This window comes from Pleuronectes platessa, chromosome 23 (genome assembly GCF_947347685.1).
Source record: "Pleuronectes platessa chromosome 23, fPlePla1.1, whole genome shotgun sequence".
Taxonomy (NCBI): Eukaryota; Metazoa; Chordata; class Actinopteri; order Pleuronectiformes; family Pleuronectidae; genus Pleuronectes; species Pleuronectes platessa.
Window position 1 is genome coordinate 16265040 of NC_070648.1, and position 27126 is coordinate 16292165.

The 27126-nt window shown below is 41.6% G+C and overlaps 1 protein-coding gene across 4 annotated transcripts; it reads left to right on the top strand.

The window, feature by feature from the left end:
- The first annotated feature begins 579 nt into the window (after window positions 1-579).
- Window positions 580-22537, top strand: mtmr1a (myotubularin related protein 1a). Of its 4 annotated transcripts, none has more exons than XM_053415966.1 (18): window positions 583-908; window positions 3590-3695; window positions 4798-4866; window positions 14206-14293; window positions 14411-14505; window positions 14943-15050; window positions 15207-15305; window positions 18132-18215; window positions 18966-19115; window positions 19207-19401; window positions 19537-19722; window positions 19902-20060; window positions 20141-20188; window positions 20970-21062; window positions 21186-21299; window positions 21376-21419; window positions 21508-21640; window positions 21995-22537. In XM_053415966.1, exons 1-18 carry the CDS (start codon window positions 802-804, stop codon window positions 22157-22159), a joined length of 2043 nt encoding a protein of 680 aa, XP_053271941.1. In that variant the 5' UTR covers window positions 583-801; the 3' UTR covers window positions 22160-22537. The 4 variants fall into 4 exon arrangements, with proteins under 4 accessions (XP_053271943.1, XP_053271941.1, XP_053271944.1 ...); XM_053415967.1 differs by having other exon boundaries at window positions 587-908; window positions 19207-19395; XM_053415968.1 differs by lacking the exon at window positions 20141-20188 and having other exon boundaries at window positions 580-908.
- Window positions 22538-27126: the final 4589 nt, after the last annotated feature.

The following is a 27126-nucleotide window of genomic DNA, read 5'->3' on the forward strand; positions in this document are numbered from 1 at the left end:
TCAATATATCTTATTCATCTTTGTATGAGGAATCCCACCTTCCCATGCGTGGTATTCAAAAAAACTTTGCACACAGGTCCAGTCCTTTGGCTTTATGGACCAATACTCCTGATTGTGGCAGTACAAAAACCGTCTAAAGTTTAATACTTTGAAAATGTATAGCAAATCAACCTTATGTGCTAGAACTTTGCAACTTCCACCAGATTATAGGCACAACTGAGCAGAAACTTTCACACATACTGAGTTGGTGGCAATTATGAATTCCATTACTCTGTATTTTGGATGACACCACAGGAGCGGGATGGAGGCATTTTATGTATTTCCTGAGTTTTGTTAACGTCTGAACAAGTGGTCGCCATTTACTTCAATTGTATTGGATTTGGCTCCATCTCTGTTTACCCCTAAACCTCCAAAAGTGTTGTATAGACTCAAACACTTCACCCAGCCACCAGTGGCATAGTTGTGGGTAGATAATAAGTGCATTTTCATTTACACTATCCCTTTAAGGGATTGTTCAAACTCTGGGTTCAGAAACCAGATATGACGACACATCTGGACCGCCTCTCGGTGCTGCGTCCTCGCATCTGTGACGTATTATGAGTGGGCGGAGCTACAGTAGGAGGAAGATAGTTATAAATACGAACAGGCCCTGTCGGTTGGGGACGTAGAGAAACCATAATGGTCCCAACACATCATAGAACACGGACACTGTGTGTAAACCGATGTGTAATTTAATTCTCAGCCTCAGAGAAAACCCGCACTAATCGCCACTGACCCACAGACGAAACAGTCCTTTGGCAGATGGAGAAACAGACCAGAGCTGCCGGGGCCGCGGACGCAGCAGGGCCGAACAGAAGGCACTGGGGCTCGTCGACCAATGGACCAACCGCCGGTGAAACCCTGGACAGGTGAGCATGCTCCAAGTTCTTAGAGGGATCTGTGAGACTGAGACGTCATATTGTTTATTTACAGTTGTGTTGCTAATCCTTAAGATGTCTTTCCCCATTTCATAGAATATTTACGTAAGTCATAGTATGATATAATGAACAGGATTCATTAATAGGAATTGTTGCTTATTTCGCTTTCCAACAGGGTCAAAATCTTTTCAATAAGCAAAGGTTATAATAGTAGATTATTCTGATAGAGTTTGGAGTGCACATACAGCAACTAATGTTAAACAGACAACAAGCTGATGCTATTTAAATGGATATACTGTATAGGGAGGATGAAACAGGCTAACGTATTGTTGGACCAAATTATCCACTCTACTCGAGGGACAGTGTTGATAGCAACGTGAGCTTAGTGAAACTACACGGGGCTAGTTTACTGTCATGTAGCCACCGCTAATGTAGCTCACTTTGACGTCCTCCAGGGAGCGCTAATTCACAGCTATCCATTCATCACCATACGTCTGTAAATACACTCCTGATCAAAATCTTAAGACCAGTTAAAAAATTGCATGAATTTGCATTTTGCACTGTTGGATCTTAGGAAGGTTCTAAGTAGAGCTTCAAAATGCAAAAAGAAGAAATGGGAACAAGAGACCAAAAGTTGTGAGCAGGTAATTTATTGAAAACAAAAATTTAACTCAAATAGACTGTTCATCAGCTGATCAAAAGTTTAAGACCACAGCCTTTAAAAGCCAAAATCTGTGCAAAAAATTTGGATTCCATGTCATTCCTGTCAAGTAATCACACTGTGAAGATCTCTTGATGGCAAAGGCAAAAAAGCTCACCGTCTTTGAACGTGGTAGGATTGTTGAACTGCATAAACAAGGCCTCTCACAACGTGCCATCGCTGCTGAGGTTGGACGCAGTAAGACAGTCATTTTGCATTTCTTAAAAGATCCTCAGGGTTATGGAACAAAAAATCAAGTGGTAGACCCAAAAAAATCTCACCGGCGCTGAGCCGGAGGATCCGATTGGCTGTCCGTCAACACAAGGGACGATCCTCGTCCCAAATTAAGGCCATTACTGGTGCTGACTGCAGCCCAATAACCATCAGACGGCATCTGAAGGGCTTCAAAAACAAGAAACGTCTTCAAAGGCCACGTCTCCTTCAACGCCACAAAATTGCCCGTTTAGACTTTGCAAGGGAGCACCGAACATGGGACATTCAAAGGTGGAATAAAGTTTTATTCTCTGACGAGAAAAAATGTAACCTTGATGGTCCTGATGGCTTCCAACGTTACTGGCATGACAAGGAGATGCCACCTGAGATGTTTTCTACGCGGCACAGTGGAGGGGCGCCATCATGATCTGGGGTGCTTTTTCCTTCAATGGAACAATGGAGCTCCAGGTTGTGCAGGGGCGTCAAACAGCAACTGGCTATGTGGAGATGTTGCAGCGGGCATCCCTCATGACTGAGGGCCCTTGTCTGTGTGGTAACGACTGGGTTTTTCATCAGGACAACGCTCCAATTCACAATGCCCGTCTGACCAAGACTTTTTTCCAGGAGAATAACATCACTCTTTTGGACCATCCTGCGTGTTCCCCTGATCTTAATCCAATTGAGAACATTTGGGGATGGATGGCAAGGGAAGTTTACAAAAATGGACTTCAGTTCCAGACAGTGGATGCCCTTCGTGAAGCCATCTTCATCACTTGGCGCAACATTCGCACTAGCCTTTTGGAAACACTTGCATCAAGCATGCCAAAACGAATTTGAAGTGATCAACAATAATGGTGGAGCTACTCATTACTGAGTCAGTTTTTGACACTTTAATATCTGTTTTAGGAGGGTTTTTTTTATTTTTTAGCTGTGGTCTTAAACTTTTGATCAGCTGATGAACAGCCTACTTCAGTTAAATTGTTGTTTTCAATAAATTGCCTGCTCACAACTTTTGGGCTCTTGTTCCCATTTCTTCTTTTTGCATTTTGAAACTCTACTTAGAACCTTCCTAAGATTCAACAGTGCAAAATGCAAATTCATGCAATTTTTTAACTGGTCTTAAGATTTTGATCAGGAGTGTATATCTGTCGTTTATCTACACTGTTTTTCCCGATTGCTTAAACACTTAAAACGCAGGTTGAAACAGAAACAAGCTGTTCAAAATGTTTGACATGTTAGACTTGGAGTATGATGCAGATTTTGTACTGCATCAGTGCAATGTGAACTTTCTGTACTACATGCTTTTTGATCCATGTTTGAAAAAAGCAACCCAGAGGTGCTACCTTTTGGTGAATAAAGACAGGTTACTGATTGAAGATTTTTGCAAAGAAACCCAACACAGGTGAATCACATTTTCCTACATATGCAAGTAATTTCTTCTATACCTGTGAATAGATGTTTTACTAGTGAAACCGATGAAGGTCAAATTCTTTGTATGATATTTATGTGAACTGTTGAAGAGGGTGGAAAAAGGGAAAACGTGTTAATGTATTTGCAAAATGACCTCTGCTGTGCTAAGAAGGTGATGATGAATGTCAAGTTCATCAAACTTTCATTACCCCGTCTCCTAATTCAGGGACCATGTCATTTTGATTGAAATGTTGTGTTTTGGGAAATGTTGTTGCATTTTATGAAATGCTGGTGTGTAATGGTAAATGCATTTTTCATTCTTATCAGATCTTTGTTTGTCTCTGTTCAGTCCAACAGGTTCCCATGTAGAGTGGTGTAAACAGCTGATAGCAGCCACCATCTCGAGTCAAATCTCAGGATCAGTCCCAACTGACATCATGAACAGGGATAACAAGGTAGCTAACATACACAAACCCTGTGCTACATCAACAAGGAATCAGGCACATACTACACCAAGCAATATTTAAAAAACATCAGATAAATAAAAGACAAACTATAAAGTATAACTAGACTGCAAGCAGGTTTTTACTGGCCGTCGCAGATTGGAGCTTGTGCATTGTGACATTACAGCCACTTCCTGTTTGTTGGCGTCACTCCATGCCGTTCAATGTAAAGCTGTAAGTGTCACATCATCGCCTCACCAGAGTCTTAAAGCTTCCCTGACCAATTTTAAGGTGTAGGAAATGAAAAAAGTAGGCGCTGCATAAAGTATAAGTATAAAACATGGTACTTCCTTTCATAGTTAAGGGGTGCTTTGACTATTATTGTAATTTGGCATAAAGATTTGTTCAGGGAGAGACCCTTATCAAACATAAAGTTTGACAGTGATTAGATGAAAAAGATTACAGTTACAGCTCGGGGTCCTCTATGAGTAATATTTAATATTATTTAAGACTTTTACAGTACTTTTTAGTGATCATGTGCAATATGTATGTGTGGTTATGGAATCATTTTATTAACGTGTGTTGTTTGTGTTAGTACACTAGATTGAGTGCATTGTCTTTTATTCTGTTGCCTATGCATCACTAGACAGCAATTTTGATTTCGTTGTATTCTGCAGATGCAATGACATTAAAGACTTTCTATTCTATTCTATTATCATATGGATCTGTTCAAGGTGGGACCTTTGTAGAATATGTCAAAATACATTTAGCATGTAACATGAACAGTGCGTGGCAGTGAACAGAAACGAGTTAATCTGCTGATATGGTGATTCTGTGCAATTGGCCTATAACATAATTGGTCACTGTTTGGAATGCACCTAATGTAGCCTCTACATATGTTGTGGGTTATTAGGTAAATTAAGAATAGTGTGTTGGTATTTGCCACCAGACTCTAGCCTCTATACTGTGTACATACTGTAGATAAACCCAACTTAGTACAGCAGGGAGCGGGGAGTGATGACAGCAACAGTATTGTACATACAGAATAATGTTTGTTGTATAATTTCTCTTTTTCCTTTTTTCCCTCTTTCTTCATGCTGGCTTTACCCTGCAGCAGGATTTACATGATGAAGGGCTTTGTTACCACGATGAAAGTAATTCTGAGCATCCTTCCAATGCTTCGGCAAGTCTTTAAGTTTCTGTTCTTTCTCCTCCTCTTTGTTCTCACTCTGTCCTGCTCTGCATGTCTCATCCTACTCCTCACTGATCCTTGCTGTAGTTATATGTTCAACAACATATAAAACATGACTATTGATTAGACATGTTCAAGGAAATGTAGGTATTTTTTAGCTTAGCCCATAAAGTCAGGATATTTATGACCTAAACATTGTGGGATTTAACATCAAATCACTTCTTGGATTTCAGCATAATTCGCCCATGGATCTTAGACTTAATTATATTTGCAATTGTGGTCAAAAGAACATCAGACTCCATCAGAATCTCATTGTGCCCATTCTCTGTGTGATGCACCTGATGATCCCAAATAGTGCTCTAAAGAGCTTTTCTCCTTTTGAAATCGGATGAATTACTGCTTTGGGTCACTTTGAGTCCTGTGATGCAAACGGAAGACATTTGTTGTCATCTCTTCTGAAAGGTACCAGTCATTTTGCCCATGCTTTTTGAGAAGAATTCAGCTTCTTTCTTTTAGTCTCTGGGAAACCAAAGGCAGGCTCTGAATGATGACAAAAGAACAGCAATGGGGCGGCGTATAGCTCACCTGGTAGAGTTGCTGCCTCACCCGTAGCGGCCCGGGTTCGAGTCCGACCCGTGGCCCTCCGCTGCATCTCTTTTCCCACTCTGTCTGCCCCCCTTCACAGAAAACAACTTTTATGGCCATGTCTGGATCATTATTATATATTCTCGTTATATTAGCCAGAGAGCAATATAATATTATCAATGTAATATATGTTGATAAAAGGCAAAGGCAGATTACCACACAGTAGAACATATGTTATTGTAATTAGTAATATCCATGTTCAACTACTATTAAATGTATAATTGCATATGCTAATAGCACAGATAAGAAATATCTGTATCTGTAGATAAAGATATACATAGCTAGAGACAATATCAAAAGTCAATATCCTGTAAGGTGTTTATATTACCATCACGACCCGTATCACACCATGTTATGTTTAAGGCTATTAACAATGATTATCGTTTCCTTATCCCTATTGTTATTCTGTAAAGAGAATTAAAATATAACTTAAAACCCAGACAACACCACCTAGGGGTGTGAGGAGCCCAAGGATTCTGTATGAAGGTGTAAATGGGATCTTTTAAAATAGTGAGCAGAAGTAAAACCACAACTGAAAGTATATTTAAAAAGGTTCATTACGAAAACAGCCACCTTTGTTGAACTTTGGGTAGCGAAGCACATATCGCGCTTAACCATCACTGGTTCGAGCAACCTCTTTGCTGCCATTACTGTTAAAATGCCGGGCTGCCAAGAGATCGCTTTTAAAAAAAATTATAATGAAGTTCAAAAGTTGTACACATAAAAAGTGCCATTAACTGTCCCACTTGATTAAGTAAACCTACTAATTATAATGCAGTCTAATACAGCAGCCCTGACATATATTCTGCCTTCATGAAGGTTACAAATTTTTGTTCCAACTGTGTGTTTATAATTCAATTTCATGTCAGGGTTGCTGGAGGTCAGTCAGAGCTGGCTGGATGTGCTAAGATAAAGTATATATAACCAAGTCATAGAAAATGCGTCCCCCTGGCATTAGGGGGTGCTGCAGCCCCATCAGCGCCTATGTTAATTTGCTGAGTCTGCAGTTTATGGCACAAGAAACTAAATTCATCCAAATTCAAGGGGTTTTGCATCGTTAGTCCATCCCATTTTTATCAAACATGTTTTTCCACCTGGGTCTCCCTACAACAGCCAGAGACAAACCATTTGGGCATTAACATTTATTTCTAATGGTAAATGGTTTTGTATTTATATAGCGCTTTCCTAGTCTTGATGACCACTCAAAAAACTTTAAAGTACAGTTTTTATATTCACCCATTCACACATACATTCATACAGTGCATCTATTAGCAGCACGTTGTTGTTCTATGGGGGGGCAATTCGGGGTTCAGCATCTTGCCCAAAGACACTTCGGTATGCAGATGGGGAAGAATGGGGATCGAACTGCCGACCTTCAGGTTGGAGGACGACTGCTCTACCCCTCAGCCACAGCTGCCCTAATCACATGAGCAAACATAAAGTCAGAACTAAACAAAAAAAAATATTTGACTTATAAACTTTTCAGGGTTCTCTGCTCAGCTCTGTCCTTGTTGCTCTCTCCTTGTTTCTCCAAGCGTTTCTGGACACCACTCCTCCTGGCAACCTAAAGAAAGGGCCAAAAAACATTAATTATAATAAGCTGTAAATATTAGTGAGATTGTTTGTCTGTAGATTAGTGTGCCCTTTGTGTGTACCTGGTGATTTCTGTCTGTGATGATGGCTGACACTTGCAATCCATTCTGCGCTTCAGACCTTTGAATTCACACCAGGTGCTGCTTGGGACCTATGAGCTCTGTAAAAAACATTGCTGAGTCATATTGCCAACTGTTTTGTAGAAACGAAAGTGCCACTTATTTATGTGGCTGATATGTTACTTTAACTCAACCAGTTGAAGATCCAAAACCTTGATGGCTAAAAAAGGAACTGTCACTGCTAGACTGAAGCCAAAATAGTTTCAGCATCCTATATCAAAATTATCAAAAGAACTCATAACAAAGGTAAAAACACAGTGAATATACAATGAGTTGATAAAGTATAAAACATTATGATGAAACTAATTTTCTTTCAAGAGAATTCACAAATATCCTCTTACTTGCTTATTTTTTATGTAAGTTCGCTCCTGCTGTTCCATGTTTCCTTGGGTTTCTCCTTATCAGGCAGGGCAAATGGTAAAAAACAACAACTGACTTCGGAACACAATGAACTTGTCAGCAGCACTGAAAAAAGAAAGAAGAATTCAATTTCTGTCTATGACAAAATTTGGTGATAAACGCAACGTAAAATTTAATTAAAAAGATGATAAGGGAGAGATTTCTGCTGTGACTCTTTTGACAGTTCCTTTTCAGATGACTCACTCATTTCCTTCATGGGTAACAAATAGACAGTCAACTATTTTAATAAGCGCCAACATGACTGGATTCATCCTGCCTATAGGTGGCAGCATTGGATTCTCAGTATATAACATAATCTAGTTTATGTAATCTAGAAGAAATGCACTTTAAAGTGATAGTTCACCGAAAAAAGAAAATTCACTCATTATCTACTCACCACTATGCTGGTGGAGTGGGTGAAGGTGTTTGAGTCCTCAAAACACTTTGGGAATCTCAGGGGTAGTTGTGTTTCAGCCAAATCTACTACAATTGAAGTAACTGGTGACTACTCCTTCTAAAGAACCAACAGAAAATAAAACATGACATACCTCCATACTGCTCGTGTGGTGTCATCCAGGTGCCCTGAAGCATCACCATTTAATTTCGATTTGAAACGGTGTCATTTACACTATGTTTTATTCAAAAAGGAATGTCAGGGCTTGTGGACACTTGGATGACACCCCACGACCAGTATGGAGGCATGTTATGTTTCTGTTTTTGTTTTATTACGTCTGAAATGTAGGTCACTATTGACTTCAATTGTATTGGATTCTGCTGCAACAAAGTTAACCCCTGATACTACAGAAGTGGTATGTGGACTCAAACACTTCACCCAGCCCGCCATTTGCATAGTGGTGAGTTTATAGTGAGTGAAGAACTTCATAAAATCATTGCTTCTCAGAGATAGAGGAACATATGGATCAATAGAGCTATGACTCTGTCTCAGCCTGGCTACAGTGCTGAAGAGGAACCTGGGATTGTTCTTATTTTCCTCTATTAATAATTAATAATTAATAACAGGAAGTTCTGGCATTTCTGAGTGCTTTCTTGTAAATTATCAGGCTTGGTGAAAATAATCTTGGCTGGTAAAACGCCACTTCCTCTCCAGCTTATGTGATATCTGTTTTAAAAAACGTGTTTGAGAATTCTACCATGGAGCTAATCTCCTCTGATTTGCTTTCTTCTTTTTTAGCGGGCGACAGCTTCAAGGGTTGTTTTTAATGAGGCTGCTGTACTATTAACAAAGTTATCAACTAGTGTGGGAGTGAAGTTTTGATAACCTTCCTGTATTGTACTGAGGTTAAGAGATAATAACGGGGTCCGACATTGTCTTTGCATGTGTACACCCTGAATCAATATGGATTTTTGTGACCTCCGACTACGCCATTATTGCCGACGTGAATAACTATCTTACTGTACCTAACCTTACCCTTAGCCAGCAGTTTTAAGTGTGTCTTTGTCTGGCCAGGAAAACATTTTACTGTGGTCGATGGTGTCGCTAATTTCAAATTTCTCAAAATGGAGTCGCTTATATTTAAAAATGTATTGGAAACATGAACAGTTTAGAACTACGCTTCCTAGGTTGGCACAGTCATCCAGCCAACCTCAAACAACAACTAACAATCTGGGCGTCAGATTCGATCATCATCTGAACTTCAAAACACATGTTAAATCCTGTTACTTCTGATCTGGAAATGTTAATAAGCCTGGATTATGGCAACGCCCTGTATACTTGCCTCAGCCACACCATATTAACTCATTTGCAGCTTGTTCAGAACACTGCTGCTCGTATTTTAACATGGACAAACCGTAGGGCTAATATCATGCCAATCTTGTGTCCCTCACTGGTCACCAGTTAAATTCAGGATTGATTTTAATATTCTGTTGATGACTTGTAATGCTCAACATGGAAAATTCGCAGCTCTTGACTCCCTATAATCCCATAACCTGAGATCGACCAGCCTGTCCCTGTTGGCTGCTCTAGGTCAAGGCTGGCTACTCAAGGTGACCGGGCTTTCTCGGTCAGGGCTCCGTGGCTCTGGAACTCCCTGCCTGACGAGATTAGGCTCGCCAACTCATTACAGTAACATTACTCATTACAACTCATTTAAATCACTGCTAAAAACGTATTATTCCAGGAAAGCATTTCTAACATGAGATTTGTAATTATTTTGATTACAATAATCAGTCTTACAGAGTTCAAGTTCGATGTTCTTGATCTCTCTCTCCCCCTCTCCAACCCACGTCTCTCTCTCTCTCTTTTCTACTCCCTTTATGTCTCCCACTGCCACGCTTCCCAATTTTTCCATTCTCACCCCAACCAGTCGAGGCAGATGGCCGCCCACCTTGAGGCAGTTAATGTTTTTTCTCTCCACAGTCGCCAAAGTTCTTGCTCACTGTGGGATCTGTTGGGTTTTCTCGACAAACTTAAGGCCCCATATTTGACACATTTCTGGGTTTTAATTTGAGGTATTGGTACCCCTAAGATGATATATCAGTGGTTTAAAGTCGAAAAAACTGCTTCAATCTGTATTTCCATGTCTTCTGTACTGCCTCTCTCTGGAGCTGCTGACAGGACAGTTTTCGCCTGCCTCTTGAGCCCCTCCTCTGATTGGCTGACTGCAGTTTGAGTGACATGTGACCAGGCCTATCACCGATCTCATTCTGGTGCATTTACTCTGGTAAACACAGCTGAAAGTCACGTTGTTATGTTTGGACACCGCTATAGAAGACGAGCCACATATTCACAGTCGGTTACAACAGGATACGTGATATGCTCGCGGTGAGCGGAAAAAGTGTGATGTAAACACCACAATTGTCTAACAGGGAGGCGGAAAGGGGGCGCTTGGCGCAGCGCTGCCGCGTCCGGTGTGAACCCGGCATAGGGAGGAATGTGCACAGTCACATTCTCTGCCTTGCATCACTCCACCCTGCAGTATTTCTTCAGTGGTGTTTGTTTGGGTAAGCCTGTGGTGGCTAACAAGTTGCTAGCTCAGCAACAAGTCTGCTTGGTGTCGCGGACTGGTGGTCGTGGAGGTGACGGGGAGCGGGGGTGGTGGGTTCGGAAGGCTGGACTGGTACCGGCTTGATGGGGCTGAGAGACGAGTGCAATCCCGAATGACTCATACAAGGAGGAAGTACGAAACAAGACGTTTCAATAACAGAATAGACTGAGTAAAAAAGTCTTTGGAGTGACTGTTTTCATACTTTGAGGGTACCTCCTGACCCCCTTTAAAGGGGACATATTATGAAAATTCCACTTTTGTAGTGCTTCTACACGATAATTTGGGATCTGGCATGTCTACCGTCCCCAAAACTCTGGAAAAAACAACTCCTGCGATTTGTTGTGGTTCCTCTATGTCAGAAACTATACGCTAGAGTTGCGTCGAATGGGATTACGACCAGAATTGACGTCACAGCCACCTCCTCAGCTCGGGGCGGCGGTGTTAGCTGGGAAGTTAGCCGAGGTGGGACGCTAACCAGCCGGGGAGCGAGGTCAGAGGCGGAGGGTTGGCCGAGAAGCAGAGCCTGCGGTCGGGGTAAGTTACGAGCCACAGCTCCCTCCTCAGCTCAGGGCTGAGAAGCTGGCAAGCTAGCCAGCTGGGACGCTAACCAGCTGGGGAGCGGGGTGAGAGGCGGAGGTCTGGCCAAGAAGCAGAGCCTGCGGTCGGGGTAAGTTATGAGCGTTTGTTCCGGGGACGTGTCGGTGTTTGTTTACGGGTAGCAGCAGCGAGCTAACGCTAGCTTCTGTGTTTGTGGGTGGCCCCGGTAGAAGCTGCAGGTATAAATAGAAAACAGCTGTTTTTGTGGAGCTTTGTTAGAAAATAGCACCGGAACGTGTTCCAGGACCCCCCCCAGTCTCCGGCTGCATTGTACCCATGTTTGTGCGCTCGCTCAGCGGACAGCCTCTCCTGCGATGCCCGGGCGGCGACGCAGAGGAGGAGGAGGAGGGGGGAAAAGAGCTGCGACCTTATAACCTTTGTGGCCCGTACAGATTTGCTCCATGCACCCCGAGCTGCACAAACCGGTGCCGGTTACCAGCAGCCCGTTGCCGCCTCCGCCGCTCGCTTTAAAATAAACTCATATCCGGGGTTTTAAGTGCATTTCACTGCAAAAGCAGTGTTAGCCTCCAGAGCTGTAGCCCCTCCACAATCCCTTTGTCTGTGTGTCTGTGTGTGTGTCTCTGTGTCTCTGTGCTAGGGATGGGCATAATCAATCGACGATCGATGAATTGATCATTAGAATTTTGTCCATGACATTATTTTTTCATCGGTGAAAACTATTGCATGTTCGTTATGTGGCAGGAGGTCGGGATATCCGAGTTGCCCTGAACGCAGCACAGCGAGGATGTTAGCAGCTGAACGAAGCAGCCCGAAGCTAGCCTCCGCTGCTCGCTCGGCTTCATGTCCGCACACGGGCCGTCAGTCCACGCGGAGGGGAACCCGGACAGACACGGGTCTGGTTTGAGGGGTTCCGGGAGTGAGGGCGTGACGACATCTGGACTGAGACGTCGAGAACCGTCTAATCGAGCTAGCTCTCAGCGGCTATCTGCTGCTCTCTCATCGGGGCTTAAGAGCACAGCAGTGCATATTTTCAAGCGTAACCATTGAACGGATCCTGATAAACTGACACAAGAGTTGTTCATCTTGTTATAAAGATCTCAATGAGGAAACAAGCTGTGTTTTTTCTATTTTCACTGCATTTTAATATAGCCTATGAATAGTGAATTTGAATCTAAAAAAATGAATGATTAATCGAAAATCGATCGTTAATTCTCTCGACGATCGATTAAGACAATTTAATCGAATGCCAATCGTGTGTGTGTGTGTGTGTGTGTGTGTGTGTGTGTGTGTGTGTGTGTGTGTGTGTGTGTGTGTGTGTGTGTGTGTGTGTGTGTGTGTGTGTGTGTGTGTGTGTGTGTGTGTGTGTGTGTGTGTGTGGTGAAAGGGGGGGGGCGGGGCACTCAAAATAGGTCATTCTGAGGAGGGCTGTTTTAGACAGGGTAAAAAGGGTGCTGTTTTAAATGATCCTTGTGGTATTTTGACCAACTTTTTTTACAGACATTTCATTAAGACCACAAGGAGCCATATCAACTGTGGTAAAATGGGCATAATATGTCCCCTTTAAGTAATTACGGATAGTAAAAGCCCAGAAAATGTATTTTACTCAATATAGGCACTATAAGATTTCGACTTCATCCTTCTCTTCTGTAATTGAACAGTTCTTTGGATGTGGCATTTTTTGTATGATAAAAGTTTTGTCCGATACCAAGCAAGGCCAATATCATAGACCTTTGTTTGTTGTTTCTCATTTGTATTTCTACAACTTATACTACATGGGTAATATATGACATATTTGCTATCCGTATCACAGTGTCAACTTCACAATTTGACAGTGGCCATTTATTGAATTCCTTTTTTTCACTTTTCCCTTGCAAACTGGGTTAGTATAATAAGCACCAACATCACTGAATTCTTCCTGCCTATAGGTGGCAGAAGTGGACTATAAATCTCAATATATAACAGGTTATTAAGAATACATTGCTAATGCTGGCTAACATTAGCTTTATATGCTAGTGGGCCGGGTTTGTATATCTTTATATAATCCGTAACAGACAGTGCTGCCACCCAATTTATTCCTTCATTAATGCCGAAATCATCATGCTGACTCATTTGAACGCTAGCAGACAACAACAATACAAGATTTACTGTGCACAGATCACATTTCCTCTGAGCAGTGGAGGCAGACGCCTTTGTATTGATGGAATCGCATTTACTGTCAGTCTCACATTGTTCTGGCTTCGATATTATAATAATAATAATAATAATAAAAATAATCATCTCATTTATTGCCGTCTTTCAGAGTACTCAAGGTCACCTTACAAGTCAGGAATAAAAACATTGTATCAAAAAGATCAATAGAATGAACGGTGAATAAAACGTGTAGTTTGCCAATTGGAAGACCATCATACTGAATATGCCAGTTTAAAAAGAATAGTTTTGAGATGGGATTTGAAAATGGTCAATGTTACCAATGTCTGGTGGGAGGGAGTTCCAGAGGTGGGGAGCAGAATGGCGGAAGGCTCTAGATCCCATGGTTGTCAAGCTGGCAGGTAATACAGTGAGGTGAGAGGAAGAAGATCACCTGAGGGTGCGGGAGGGTGTATCAATGTGCAGGAGTTCGGAAAGGTATAGAGGAGCAAGATTATGGATGGCCTTATAGCTGAGGAGCAGAATCTTAAAAGCAATGCGGTATTTGACCGGTAGCAAATGAAGCTGCTGGACGATGGAAGTGATGTGATTTATGGAGGGGGTTCTGGAAATTATGCGAGCGGCAGAACAAATAAAATTTGATAATTTTTAAGCGAGACTAAGTATAAGTTTTGTATAAAATAATTTAATCTTCAAGTTGCTGTTTAAGTTAGTTTTGTAATTATCAGTGTGGTGATGACTATTTGCTGCTTCGTAAAACCCTGACACAAATACTACTAGTAATACTCTGTTAGGTGTCTGTGATAAAGGCTGTACTAAAGGTCAATGTTGTTTTCCCTCTGCCTGGTCTGTGTTCTGTTCAGAACCTGTCAGTACTGAGATATGGGGCACCAGTCGGAACATTCCAGAACCAGGTTCCTCTGCTGCCAGGAGAAACCATCCGCACTACAGGTATATATCTAGGAGTGCAATGCCAGAACTCGACAAGCCATTTAAATATTGTTCATGTGTCAATGAATCGAATAATAATTTTATCCTTTTTGTTTTTGTGTATTTGCTGATCTGCAGTCAAGGATGTGATGTATATCTGTCCATTCAGCGGTCTGGTTAGTGGGACCCTGACCATCACGGACTACAAATTCTACTTCATCAGTGTTGAAAGGGTACTGTAGTGTGTACACCACATACATAATTTAAATGGTAAATGGTTTTGTATTTACATAGCGCTTTTCTAGTCTTGATGACCACTCAAAGCGCTTTACAGTACAGTATTACATTCACCCATTCACACACACATTCATACAGCGTCTATTCTCAGCACTTTGATATTCAATGGGGGGCCATTCAGGGTTCAGCATCTTGCCCAAGGACACTTCGGCATGCAGATGTGTCAGACTGGGGATCGAACTGCCGACCTTCAGGTTGGAGGACAACCACTCTACCCCTCAGCCACAGCCGCCCAATTTACTCAGTAGAGATTCGATACCATCAAACGTCCTTTAATCTACAGTCCACAAACTTGATTGAGTGATGTAAGCTGGGGGGTTGTTTTTGTATCTGTATAATGTGCATTTCTTAATGACATTCTTTATATATACAGGATTCTCCGTTCATTCTTGACGTTAACCTTGGTGCTATCAGCAGACTGGAGACTATCAGTGTTCCCAACCAGGGAGAGAACACCAAAGGACTTGAACTGGTCTGCAAGGTAACACTTATTTACACACACAACTTATGGCTCATTAATGATGCATACTGCTCATAAAAAAACATTGTTTTTTAGAAGTCAATTTATTTCCTTGATCTGAAATTGTCTTTTTCCAACGTCTATTACAATTTATAAACCCCCACATCTGTGCATCAGGACATGAGGAGTCCCAGGTTTGCCTATAAGACAGAGGAGAGCCATCCAGATGTGATTGAGGCACTGGCTAAACATACCTTCCCCCTCTCCCACACCTTGGTCAGTTTCCTTCTAATGTCCTAAATATTGGTTTGATAAGGTGTACAGTAAGTATGAATTGTGCTTCAAGGCCAAAGTAAAAGATTGAAAATGCTCAGTGGCTTGTTACTTGAATAATGTTTTTAATTTGTGTTGGATGGGACATGATAAGCCTGTTGGGAACCTCCAGTAGCCAATAGTGTCGCAACATTTGAAATTGATTGCTCTAAGGCACATATGTCAAACTCAAGGCCCGTGGGCCACATCCGGGCCGTGAATGAATTATCTTTGGCTCGATGATGATAAACTGATGATGATATTGACTGATAAAATCAATTTACTATTAGAGCTGGCCCGCCGGCAGAGTTTAGCAAGTTCTCGATACAAAATAAGTCGGGATGGGGCACGTGACAGTTCTAGACCAATGGCTGGGGGGTTCTGTGGGAGAGCAGGCTCTCGTTGGCTGAGTAGTTGGCGCATCAAACGGCGTCGCTGGTGTGGGGGCTTTTCTCTTTTCTTTCTCTTGGACCTTCGGGTGGTGTCCGTCGCCGGTGCGGAAGGCGTTGGACGCGTGTCGGTCCCTTCTCGCGGATCACGGGGGGGGGGCCTCCGGCGGTGCGCCTTGGCCTAGCAGCTGACTTAGAACTGGTGCGGACCAGGGGAATCCGACTGTTTAATTAAAACAAAGCTTCTTGAAGGCCCACGGTGGGTGTTGACGCGATGTGATTTCTGTCCCATGCTCTGCTGAATGTCAAAGTGAAGAAATTCAATGAAGCGTGAGTAAACGGCAGGAGTAACTATTGGCACTCAAACCAGGTCACTCTGAGGAGGGCTGTTTTAAATTATCCTTGTGGTATTTTGACCAAAATATGTTACACACATTTCATTAAGACCCCAAGGAACCATATCAACTGTGGTAAAATGGGCATTATATGTCTCCGTTAAATAAAGTTTAGTTAAATCAAATATTATTTCATAAATCTGATTGAATTTGTGCTCATTAAAAGATAAGAGTGATAAAGGGGTGAAATAATTTAAAATAGTGTTTTTTAAATAATGATTTAATTATTTTCCTGGCACAAAAGGGTGAATGAATAAAAACAAAATAAACAAACATCAGTATCGGCTATCGGCTAGACTGTTGTTTTAAACATCGGTAACGGCCAAGAATTTTCATATCGGTGCATCCCTAATTTTTATTTAATTTATTTCATAATTAATGTTGTTTCATCGTCGATACTCTATAGGCCTTGTTAGTTCCAGGTTCAATATGTGCACTAAGGTTCTTTCAATACGTTTTCAATAAACGTTGAACCCTTCTGGCCCTTGACTTGTAGCAATTTTTTAATTTCAGCCCACTGTGTATTTGAGTTTGACACCCCTGCTCTAAGGCATAGGTTGAGAGGAGAGGAAGGATTATATCAGTGTAGAAACAACAGAAACAAATGTCCTCAGTGCAGAACCTCACCCTACAACCCCAGCAGCTGGGCCTGAAGTTTGGCTGGCACTACACAAAAAAAAGAGGTATTCAGTGGTGGGAAGCTGCTTAGCAATCATGTCATTCAGGGCTCCAAATAAAACGTTTTAACTATTTCATTTAGGGACACCAGCAAATAATTCAGGTGCACCCAATTTTTTCACTACACCTGTTAGCACTCAATAATACACAAAATATACCTTTTGACAGTTCCAATACAAATATTTTGCTATAAAAAAGGTAGGCCTTTCACAAAAGCAGTTTTTGTTGGATGATATTTTGTCCCAGAAATGATTGCAATAAATTATATTATTGTCATCTAGGGGTGCAACGATTAGTCGACGTCGTCTACAAAAATCAATGACAAAAATAGTCGATGAATCGTTGGTTACGTCATAGCCCGTGTTTTTCGTGCCGTGCAACTGAACTAAACGTTGTTTTACCGGAGGTGCTGATGGAAGTAGCTGAGGAGTGAGCCATCTCGCTTCCTTCCTGTCTCTGAAAGTCGCGCATGTGCAATAGCGACAAAACATGGACCAATGGCGGTATCCACTGCAACAGCATCGCGAACCAGGAAGTCAAAAGTTTGGGAGAACTTTACCCTTAACATAGCCCGTAAAAAAAATACTTGCAATATTTGTACGGCGGACCTCTCTTTCCATCGATCAGGACACGAACATTTGAGGAGGAGGCACGTTTGACATCGTTACGTAGACGATGCGAACTCGCCTCGTTAAGATGTTATATATGAACATATGTGCGCAGGATTCTAGAATCCATTAAACTTTCTAGTGTAACTTTTTTTTACGAGTTTAAAAGCGTAAAGTTATCCTATTGCCTGACAAACGTCTTTTTTAATCACGATTATGCAGTCCAAAGAAGACCCCAAACAATTTTTTTATGGAATTTCTGGCTCTGATATATAAAAAATTGCTCTTGAAACATTTGGCGCAGGATATATGTTGCCAGCTTGCAACAATTCAACGTATTAAAAAAGTTCTAAGGGAAATGCACATAATCAAAATTTAAAGGTGCGGGCGGATCGGACTCCTGTTTAGTCAATGTATGATACCTGGTAACAAAAAATGGTTAGAAACTTATAAAGCATGGAGACACCTGCATTTTGGGAAATAAATCAATTTAATTAATAAATAGATAATGAAACAGTTGTCTATACAATCTCAAGGACAAAATCTTCTAGTTCTTAAAATGATTCCTTAAATCGTATCAGAGTAAATACAAATGTATTTAGAGAACACTATGTTTTCACCTCTAGAGAATTAACTACAACTTGTAAACTCCCTCACTAGTATTTTACTGTATGTAAAATAAGTTAATTCTAACAGACTTCCTGTCACATCTTCTTGCAGCCTCTTTTCGCTTTTCTTTACAAGGAGCAGTTTCCTGTTGATGGCTGGAAGGTGTACGACGCAGCAGCCGAGTACAGGCGTCAGGTAACACAGCGACTGTGATACTGATTCAGCCTGCTCGCACTACTCCCATGGGCTCCCACTACACACTTGGATTCTTACAGAGCAAGGAGAGCATACCTCGTTATACTACTATTACATATACCATGTGACTACATTGATCTAATGGAAGTCTCTAAATTGCTGTTAATGTATAGCTTTGTAGCTGCATTTGTACTAAAACAGCTTCTTTAACCCTAACCCTCAGCACTTTCACTTTGCTGTTCTTTCTACTGCTTTAGTTACATCTATTAGATATTTTTTACATTTAAACGAAAATATAGCCATTATTGCCCTTGAGCATCTTGAAGACATTTTGTGAAACATGTGCTGGAAGTTTTGAGTTTCATAAGAAGTATCTTAACAGCAATAAAAAAAAAAAACGGTTGAATGGAAGCAACAAGAGGTATTTAGTGAATGAAATTCGATTTTTGTTGGAGAGGGTATCTTGTTGCTGTACTGATTAAATCAGTGCTTTATCATGACAACAGATAAACTAGTAATCAAACAGCTAAAGTGAACAAAGATCATTGTCAGTATAGAGAAAAGAACGTGGTGGAGCATGACTGATTATAGCACAGCTTTCTATGTTATTATTAATAATAATAATGGAGTAGGTCATAATGTGAAAAATATGCACATGTTTTATACTAAATTGTATGGAATGTATTTGACAGACATTTTACTCCCAGTATTCTTATGGTTTCTTTCATGTGGTTGAATTTGTTTGGCCAGGGTCTCCCAAATGAGAGCTGGACCATCAGTAAGATTAACAGCAACCATGAACTGTGTGACACCTACCCCTCCATCCTGGTCATCCCTACCAACATCACAGATGAAGACATCAAACGTGTTGCTTTGTTCAGAGCTAAGCACCGCATACCGGTCTGTCTGAGAGCCGCATAAACACTCAAATACAATTAAAAGAATGTGAATAAACAGGCAGAACTCGATGGTGTTGTTCATTATTCTACAGGTCTTGTCCTGGATCCACCCAGAGTCTCAGGCCACCATTGTACGATGCAGTCAGCCCTTAGTTGGACCTTCAGATCGTCGCTGTAAAGAGGATGAAGGCTTCTTCCAAATCATCATGGATGCAAACGCCCAGTCCCATAAACTCACCATCTTTGATGCCCGGCAGGGTAGTGTGGCAGTCACTAACAAGGTTAAGGTCATTCATGTATTTTTGTTCTTTTTCCTCTCCCCTCGCTGTCATGTTGTGCTTCAACTCAGACATTGTTTTCAATCCTCTTTTCAACCATTACACTCTGACATCCTCCACCTCTGCTGTCTCCACCACATGAAGGCAAAGGATGGAGGTTATGAGAGTGAAAGTTTCTATCCAAACGTGGAGCTGAACTTTCTGGAAATCCCCAACATCCATGTTATGAGAGAGTCACTGAGAAAGATGAAGGACGTGGTTTATCCCACCATAGATGAAGCTCACTGGCATTCTGCTATTGACCAGACACACTGGTTGGAATACATACGGGTAAATCTAAAACACAAAGACACCCCAAAGAGTAATAGTCGTCTTCAGTATTGTTCTTTCCTTTGATTGTTTTTTTACCTTACAATTTGAAGAACAAACTTTTCTAAGTAAACCACTAACTGCAGAGGGTATAGAGGGTGTATTATTCATAACTTGTACTGACAATGTCTTGTGTGTAGCTTTTATTAGCGGGAGCAGCAAAGATAGCTGATAAGCTGGAATCTGGGAAGACATCGGTAGTGGTACACTGCAGTGATGGCTGGGACAGAACTGCTCAGCTCACCTCTCTGGCCATGCTGATGCTGGACAGCTACTACCGCACAATCAGAGGATTCCAGGTCACACAATGCAAAACAATATCAACTACGTATATGCTTTAGTCATATGTACAGTGTAATCATGTTGGTATACGTTGCAGGTTCTGGTGGAGAAGGAGTGGATTAGTTTTGGACACAAGTTTGCCGCAGTAAGGAACAGGGAATACTAATTGTGATGTGGTCATGTTCTTGCTACCAGCTTGTTAGTTAAAAATGACAGTATAACAAGATCACTGTCAGTGATAACTGTAAGACTGATTAAAACATAATGTTAGCTTTATTTAAAATGTGTGCGGCAGCTTCAAAGTTCACATTTCTATGTGTTGATTGCTGTATCCAATTTGATTGTCTCTTGGTTTTAATAGTTTATTGTTTGATTTTGAGCAGTGGTTTTCAAGCTTTTTGAGAACCGGAGCCCTTATGATTACCTGACATGCCTTGTGTCCAGGAAGGCTGTAGTAAAATCATTATCCTTCTGTTGCACATCCATGTCAGATGCATTTGGAACATAAACTATGCAGGGAATGAGCTGTTGTAGTTTACACCTAGCTGAGATCTGATTGCACTATGTTCTGCCTGTAGATACACCCATATTAGAATAAGTTTTAACCTTATTTTAATGTCTGTCCAGTTGGAAATGGGGTGTTTTTCTATCAGAGAAAGACACAATGAAAACAGTAGGAAAATCTTGCAGAGCGAAATTATTTGAGACTGGATGTGATGTAATATTAGTAAGAGTTAAGTAGGTGAGTAACAATCATTAACCTAAGGATCCTGCTTAACTAGAGTATCCGTATGTTTAGGTATATTACTGCTACTTATAAACTTTCTGTTGTATTTATGGGGCTTAATTGTATTGTACATAATTGAAGCAATTGTAACGCGACCTGACTTTTTGTCCACTCAAAGTATTTCCTCTCTGTGTTGTAGCGTGTGGGTCATGGCGATGAGAACCATGCTAACTCTGAGCGCTCTCCCCTTTTCATCCAGTTCATCGACTGTGTTTGGCAGATGACTCGACAGGTCAGGGTCTTTCATCCGTCTTCATAAAAATAAGTTTGTGCTTGTGTGCGGTATTTTGAACTTATGTGGAAATAATGGGCCGCTTCTCTCCACTCATTATCACTACTCCTCTTCTGACTGCAGTTCTCAGCAGCGTTTGAGTTCAATGAGCTGTTCCTGATCACAGTGCTGGACCACCTCTACAGCTGTCTTTTTGGTACATTCCTTTATAACAGTGAAGAGGAGAGGGCAGCCAAGGTAAGGACCATTTTTCCGTTAATAGGGGTTCATGAGTCTTAAATCGTTCATGTACAAACTCTTATGTCTTGTTCAGGAGGTGCAGACCAAGACTGTGTCCTTGTGGTCCTACATTAACAGGTAAGACAGCTGCCTCATTCGAATAAGTGAATGGAGTGAATGACAGAAGTAAGCCTCTTACTGTCTGACTTTTATTGCCCCCTTCCAGCCAGCCAGAGGACTTCACCAACCCCTTCTATGTGGATTATGAGCACCATGTTCTGTATCCACTTGTTTCCTCTAGACACCTAGAGCTGTGGACCAGCTACTATGCTCGCTGGAACCCGCGCATGAGACCACAGGTACAGTTCCTATGTAGTGATGAATGGAGGGTCGGGAGTAGTATTTAAAGCAGAGGGTTGGCGACTCATCAGCAGACAACAGTATCAAGCAGCATCCACCAACTGGACTTACAATTGTTGTATTTGGAATTAAGTTTTTGTACCCAAAATTGTCTTTTCTGAACTTTACCCCAAATTGTCTTTTCTATTTGAATATCCCTTTACCCCCTCATATAATGCAGGGGATCCACAGCACTGGATTGGTTTGCTTTTGCAGACTTTCTGAAAGTTGAACAACTACATGTAATCGCTGGTTTGGATTAGTGATACACAAGTGAATTGTGCTAATATTATTATTCCATATTTGTTTTCCAGGTGCCAGTACACCAAACTCTGAAGGAGCTGCTGTTTCTGAGATCAGAGTTGCAGAGAAGGGTGGAAATGCTGCAAAGAGAGACATCCTCCCACTCCCTGTCCTCCTCCGAGCACCCCTCCTCCCCCACTCATACCACGGGAACACCACTGCATACTGCTGTCTGACACACACATACATACACAGGGGTTGGTCCCCCTGCTTTTTGTGACCTGGATTTTTCTGTATAACACACCAGCTTGCCTGCCAAATTACCTTTAAAACACCGGTGTTGGAGTGGAATCAGTTGAATGTTTGATCCTCACCTGATTCAGGGTGCTGTGTATGAGATTTCAGAAAAGGCTGTCCTCTCTTTTACTATTATGGGTATTGTTTGACAGTTCAAGTTGGTTTAAAGGCGTTGCAGAGGTCCATTGCTACTAGCCTTTCTGAACAGATGTCATTAATGTAATTATTTCCGTGTCTATTTGTAAAACTGTGCCAACGATCTTCTTCTTCTTCTTCTTCTTCTTCTTGAACTAGATCATTAAAATTGGGTCTGTCTCCCTGCTGGTTCACCAGTATTCTCTTGACCTCAGTTACACAATCAAGACAAGAGAGGTTAGCCTTGTCCAGTTTTCTAAAGCATTTGAGGATGGTTGGGTGCTGCTGTTTGAGGATGTCAGCCAGCACCATTATACTAATTCTGAATACCCTAAAGGGAAAAAACTTAGGAGACTGATGTTGGGCAAGAGTCCCTGCTGAACTGGCCATGTGGTGGGATCCACACAATGAGTCGTAAAAGTAAGGCCTGTGAGCCAAGATGAAACCAGCTCTAAAGTTTCCAGCTAAGATCAAGCATGGAGATAGCATCTCCTCTGGTAGTACCTTCATCCCTGGGGTTTTCCCAGAAACCCCTGCTCTGCTCCTGGCCGTTCCCACTCTGATCTGACCTCTGACACTCAATTGGCTTAAAGCCAGCATCATCCCATGACCACACCTCAAGGAGGCTGGGCCTCCACAGGTTAATAAGAGGGGCTGCTCATCAATAATCGCTGCCCATTCCCGATTCCCTGAAGATAGAGCTGACCTTTCCAGTTAGTTGATCCGGAGGTAATTTTAGGGAGCAATTACAGACGTTTGTTTTATTTTTATTTCTTTAATTCAGTCGATGTTTTATTTTGATAGGACTTTTTGTTATTTTAACTTGAAAGAGATCGCCAAAGGAAGTCCACTCGCCGGCCGAGATCACAGACTTTCTTTTTCACGATCCCCACAACAGCTGTTAATCCCTGCAGGACAAAGCATCATTCTGTCGCAGAAGAGACGAGGCCGAATTCCGTTCTAAGAGCAAGAGACGAATTCGCTCCATTTCCGGTCCCAGCACGAAGCCGCTGCAACAGATGAACCAGCGCTACCACGCTTAAGAGGCCAGGACTTCACTCATCTGTTTCCAGGAAAATTCGCCGTTCGTGCAGGCATCCTGAGGTTAACAACGAGATTCACTGGACTTCTGGAAAATCCGCGCCACGCGTAAGCAACACCGCGAAGGTCACAGTAAGAGGCTTTATTGTCTGGGCAGAGACTAGTTTAAATACCTAGCGTGTCATGTTTATTTGAGTGTGTTTGTTTGTAGATCGCTGATCTGTTTTTAGCCGTGTAACGCGTGGCGAACTGGAGACGTCACATCCGGTTCCTTTGTCTACTATGTGCTGAGAAGCGCGCGTAATAAGCCGGCACTTCCTTTTTTAAAGTGTTACCGTCAGAGATATTGTGCGGAGAGTTACATCTGTTAAAAGATACATCTCATGTAACTGGACTGCCCGCTTCACCGGAAGTTTGTCTCTGACGATGTTTTGAGAGCTTTCCTGATCTCTCTCTATCTCTCCCTCTCTCTTTTCTCCTAAACCTGTTTTTACACATGTCCCGACCTACACTTACATATTTCATGTGGCATAGAAAATTCTAGATTTAAAGAGCCTTAATACATCTCGACGCCATTCGGCGCCAGAACCAGGAGATAAGAAATCTCTTTGTCTAAAGATCCCCTTTGTTAAGTTCAGTGACCGGCAGCCATTTTGCTTTTCGCAACGTGGCTTCATTCATAAACCTCCATCTTGAAAGTACGTGAACGTAACATCTTGATCCTGGCCAGACTTCGTCACCACGTGATCTCGTCATTACGCCATAGCCACTCCCTTTTCTCTTTAGACACACACACACACACACACACACATAGAGACACAGACAGGCAGACACACACGACCACACACCAGTAGATACTCAGTATTACATGTGTGACCATTGTGATAAGTGCTGCTGCTGCTGTTGCCTTCTTTGAAATATTGGAGTTTGTTAAATGAAGAATCATTGAAATAACATTAACCTTATTTCCCCTTTTGAATAAATACTTTTGTAATTAAAGTATTTGTATTTCTGTGATTATTTGTACATGTGTATGTGAATACAGCTGGATTACTAAAGCCTGTGCTCGAACTTAAAACCCTTCATTGTTTTTATATAATCATTAATATTAAATATTGAGATTATTAATATAACATTTATCACTTGAGACTGATAACTATAGTTTGACTAGTTGGTCCCTGTAACCAGGGTGGTGCCCCGCTACGATAAGCATTAATTACAGATTGTTTCATTCTTAATTGATAATTTTATTGTTTTCATTAATTATTTAACCATTATTAATTGATAACCGTATCATTTCTAATTAATTATTTTACTATTCTTAATTACTAGCTTTATAATTTTTAATTATTTTTAATAAATAATTTCTACTTTAATAATCATTTCTCATGATTATTAATAATTAGCCAACGTCAAATCTACTACTACTATTGCACAACACTGACCGAAGCAGAATTAAAAGGGATGAAGGTAGTGTTCAATACCCTAGACTTATTGGCCAACATCCCCCATCCCCTGACCTACAATTATGCATATAAGTCCCCTACCATCCTCTCCAGTGTTAATGAAGATGAGGTGAATGATAATAAATTATCCTGTGGAAACAAGGTTGCATGTCAGCAGCTCATATGAGCAGTCTTCAAAGCGTCCACCCCCTGCTGTCAATAGAGCCATGGGTGGTGTTAATCATGTCCCATGGCTGCCGATTATAGTTCTTCTAACGCCGGGTTCACACCGGACGCGGAAGCACAGCGCCAAGCCTTAAAAGCCAGCTCGCTCCCATCCTACCCCTGTTAAACCTTTGTGCTGTTCACACCGGACGCTGAAGCGCCGCACTGCGCCAAGGGTGCCTCGCACTGTGAAGCGATCGTTTCGGCGTCGAGTATATTTTTTCCGCTCGATGACCAATCCCCATGATTCTGTTACTAGCCGATATTAGGTTGTCAATCTAACTGTCAGGATTTTAACTATTACAACATGTGTTGTTTTGGTAGTTTTATAGTGGAAAGAGTAAGTGGATCACTTTACCCCCTTTGATTTCTCTGGTCTGTCTCACTTTACCCCTAAGCTGGGGTAAAGTGAGACACAAGACCACTTTTTTTATGAACAATCATATTTTCACTGCCCTTTGTCCTGAAGACATTCTGATCATTTTCCATTGCTAGGAAACATCCTGAATTAATGGGAAATATGTACATTTTACTGATATATCATTTTAGGGCGCCTAGAGGGGAGCAAATGTAAAAAATGTCTCACATTACCCCGCTCTCCCCTACGATCGTTTTGGAGATGGGAAAGTGGCGACGCAGACATGAGGTGGTCAGTGTTAATTTCGTTGACGAAAACTATGACGAAAAATATTCGTTAACAAACTTTTTTCCATGACTAAGACGAAGGCGTGACGAAAACGGTTCTTTGAAAATAAAAACTATGACTAAATCTATTTTAACTTTCGTTAACAAGACGAGACAAAAATGTTGGTGGTTGAGTCAAAATCATTTTTTTAAACATCATCGTATCCGGGTGTCATGAAGTATCAGGAGCGGGCGAGTGAGTGTGTGTGTCTTTGTGTGTGTGTATGTGTGTGCCCCAGATAGCGCACAGGTCCCGAGGCTCCGCCCCCCGCCCCGCTCACTCGCTCAGAGACACAAGATCACAGCTCGTTCACGTGAAGCAGTATAGTATAACTTTATATTAAACTTTATTAGCTTTGTTATCAAATATGTTTTGCGGCTCCAGACAAATTTTATTTGGGGGAATTGGGGACAAAATTACTCTTTTTAAAGTAAAGGTTGCCGACCCCTGCTATAGACCTATGCTGGTAGGGATATCTAATGGACAACCTAAGTACTGCAAGCAAGACTATTATGCAGTTTTAGACACAACACAGGGTCCCTGGGCCTGAGAAGGGAAGAAAAGGAGTTTAAAGTGGCTACTAAATGTGACTAAGATGGATTAAAATGTAATTCGTTTTCGTCGACTAAAACTAGACTAAAACTAAGAAGGATAAAAATGACTAAATGTGACTAAAACTAATATGCATTTTCGTAAAAAGACTAAGACTAAATCAAAAATAGCTCCACGTATCCACGTACGAACGTCTCCAGGTGGATTGGGATCTATTAAGCGAACATTGCGTTCAGGTATGCGTGCGCATGGTTTTATAAATCTGAATTTTCTTTTGCGTACGCCATTTCCGGCTTTTGTGAGTACGTACACTTTTAGTAAGAATCCTACGCACTGTTTTATAAATGAGACCCCAGGGCATTAAGGAGAACGTCTGTGGAGTACTGTGTTAAGGTTGGGCTTAATCTGGAGGTGTTTTGTAAAGGGAAAAAGGCAGTCCATGACACATTATTTATATGGCTGGAGAAGTAAAGAGTACTGTACATGATAACACCAGGGGAGTGAGTGGATATTCAATTTTTTTAAGTGAGGATTTGGAACCAATGAGGACCAGCACAGTTTTAGGTGGTTGTTTGTCATCCATGTCTGTAGGTCCTTTAGACAAGCAGTGAGGGTACTTTGGGGAAGAGTAGAGGTGGGCGTAGTGAACACATAAAGCTGTGTATAATCAGCGTAGGAAGGAAAATCAATGCCATAATGCATAGAAAATTAGGAAGATGTGCTTTAACTAGAGTTGGAGGGATTGGATCCAGGTGGTAGTTGCGTGAAGATACCAGCTTTCTGCATTTTTGGACAACTGTTTCTCCCCCCTCTAATATCTAAA

What these genes read in the sequence shown, in the direction of transcription:
- mtmr1a (XM_053415966.1), top strand. Translation starts at nt 802, where the DNA reads ATGGAGAAACAGACCAGAGCTGCCGGGGCCGCGGACGCAGCAGGGCCG. An exon ending in TCCCCCTCTCCCACACCTTG is followed by an intron (nt 15,306 to 18,131) that starts GTCAGTTTCCTT and finishes ATCTTCTTGCAG; the next exon opens with CCTCTTTTCGCTTTTCTTTA. An exon ending in TTGTGGTCCTACATTAACAG is followed by an intron (nt 21,420 to 21,507) that starts GTAAGACAGCTG and finishes GCCCCCTTCCAG; the next exon opens with CCAGCCAGAGGACTTCACCA.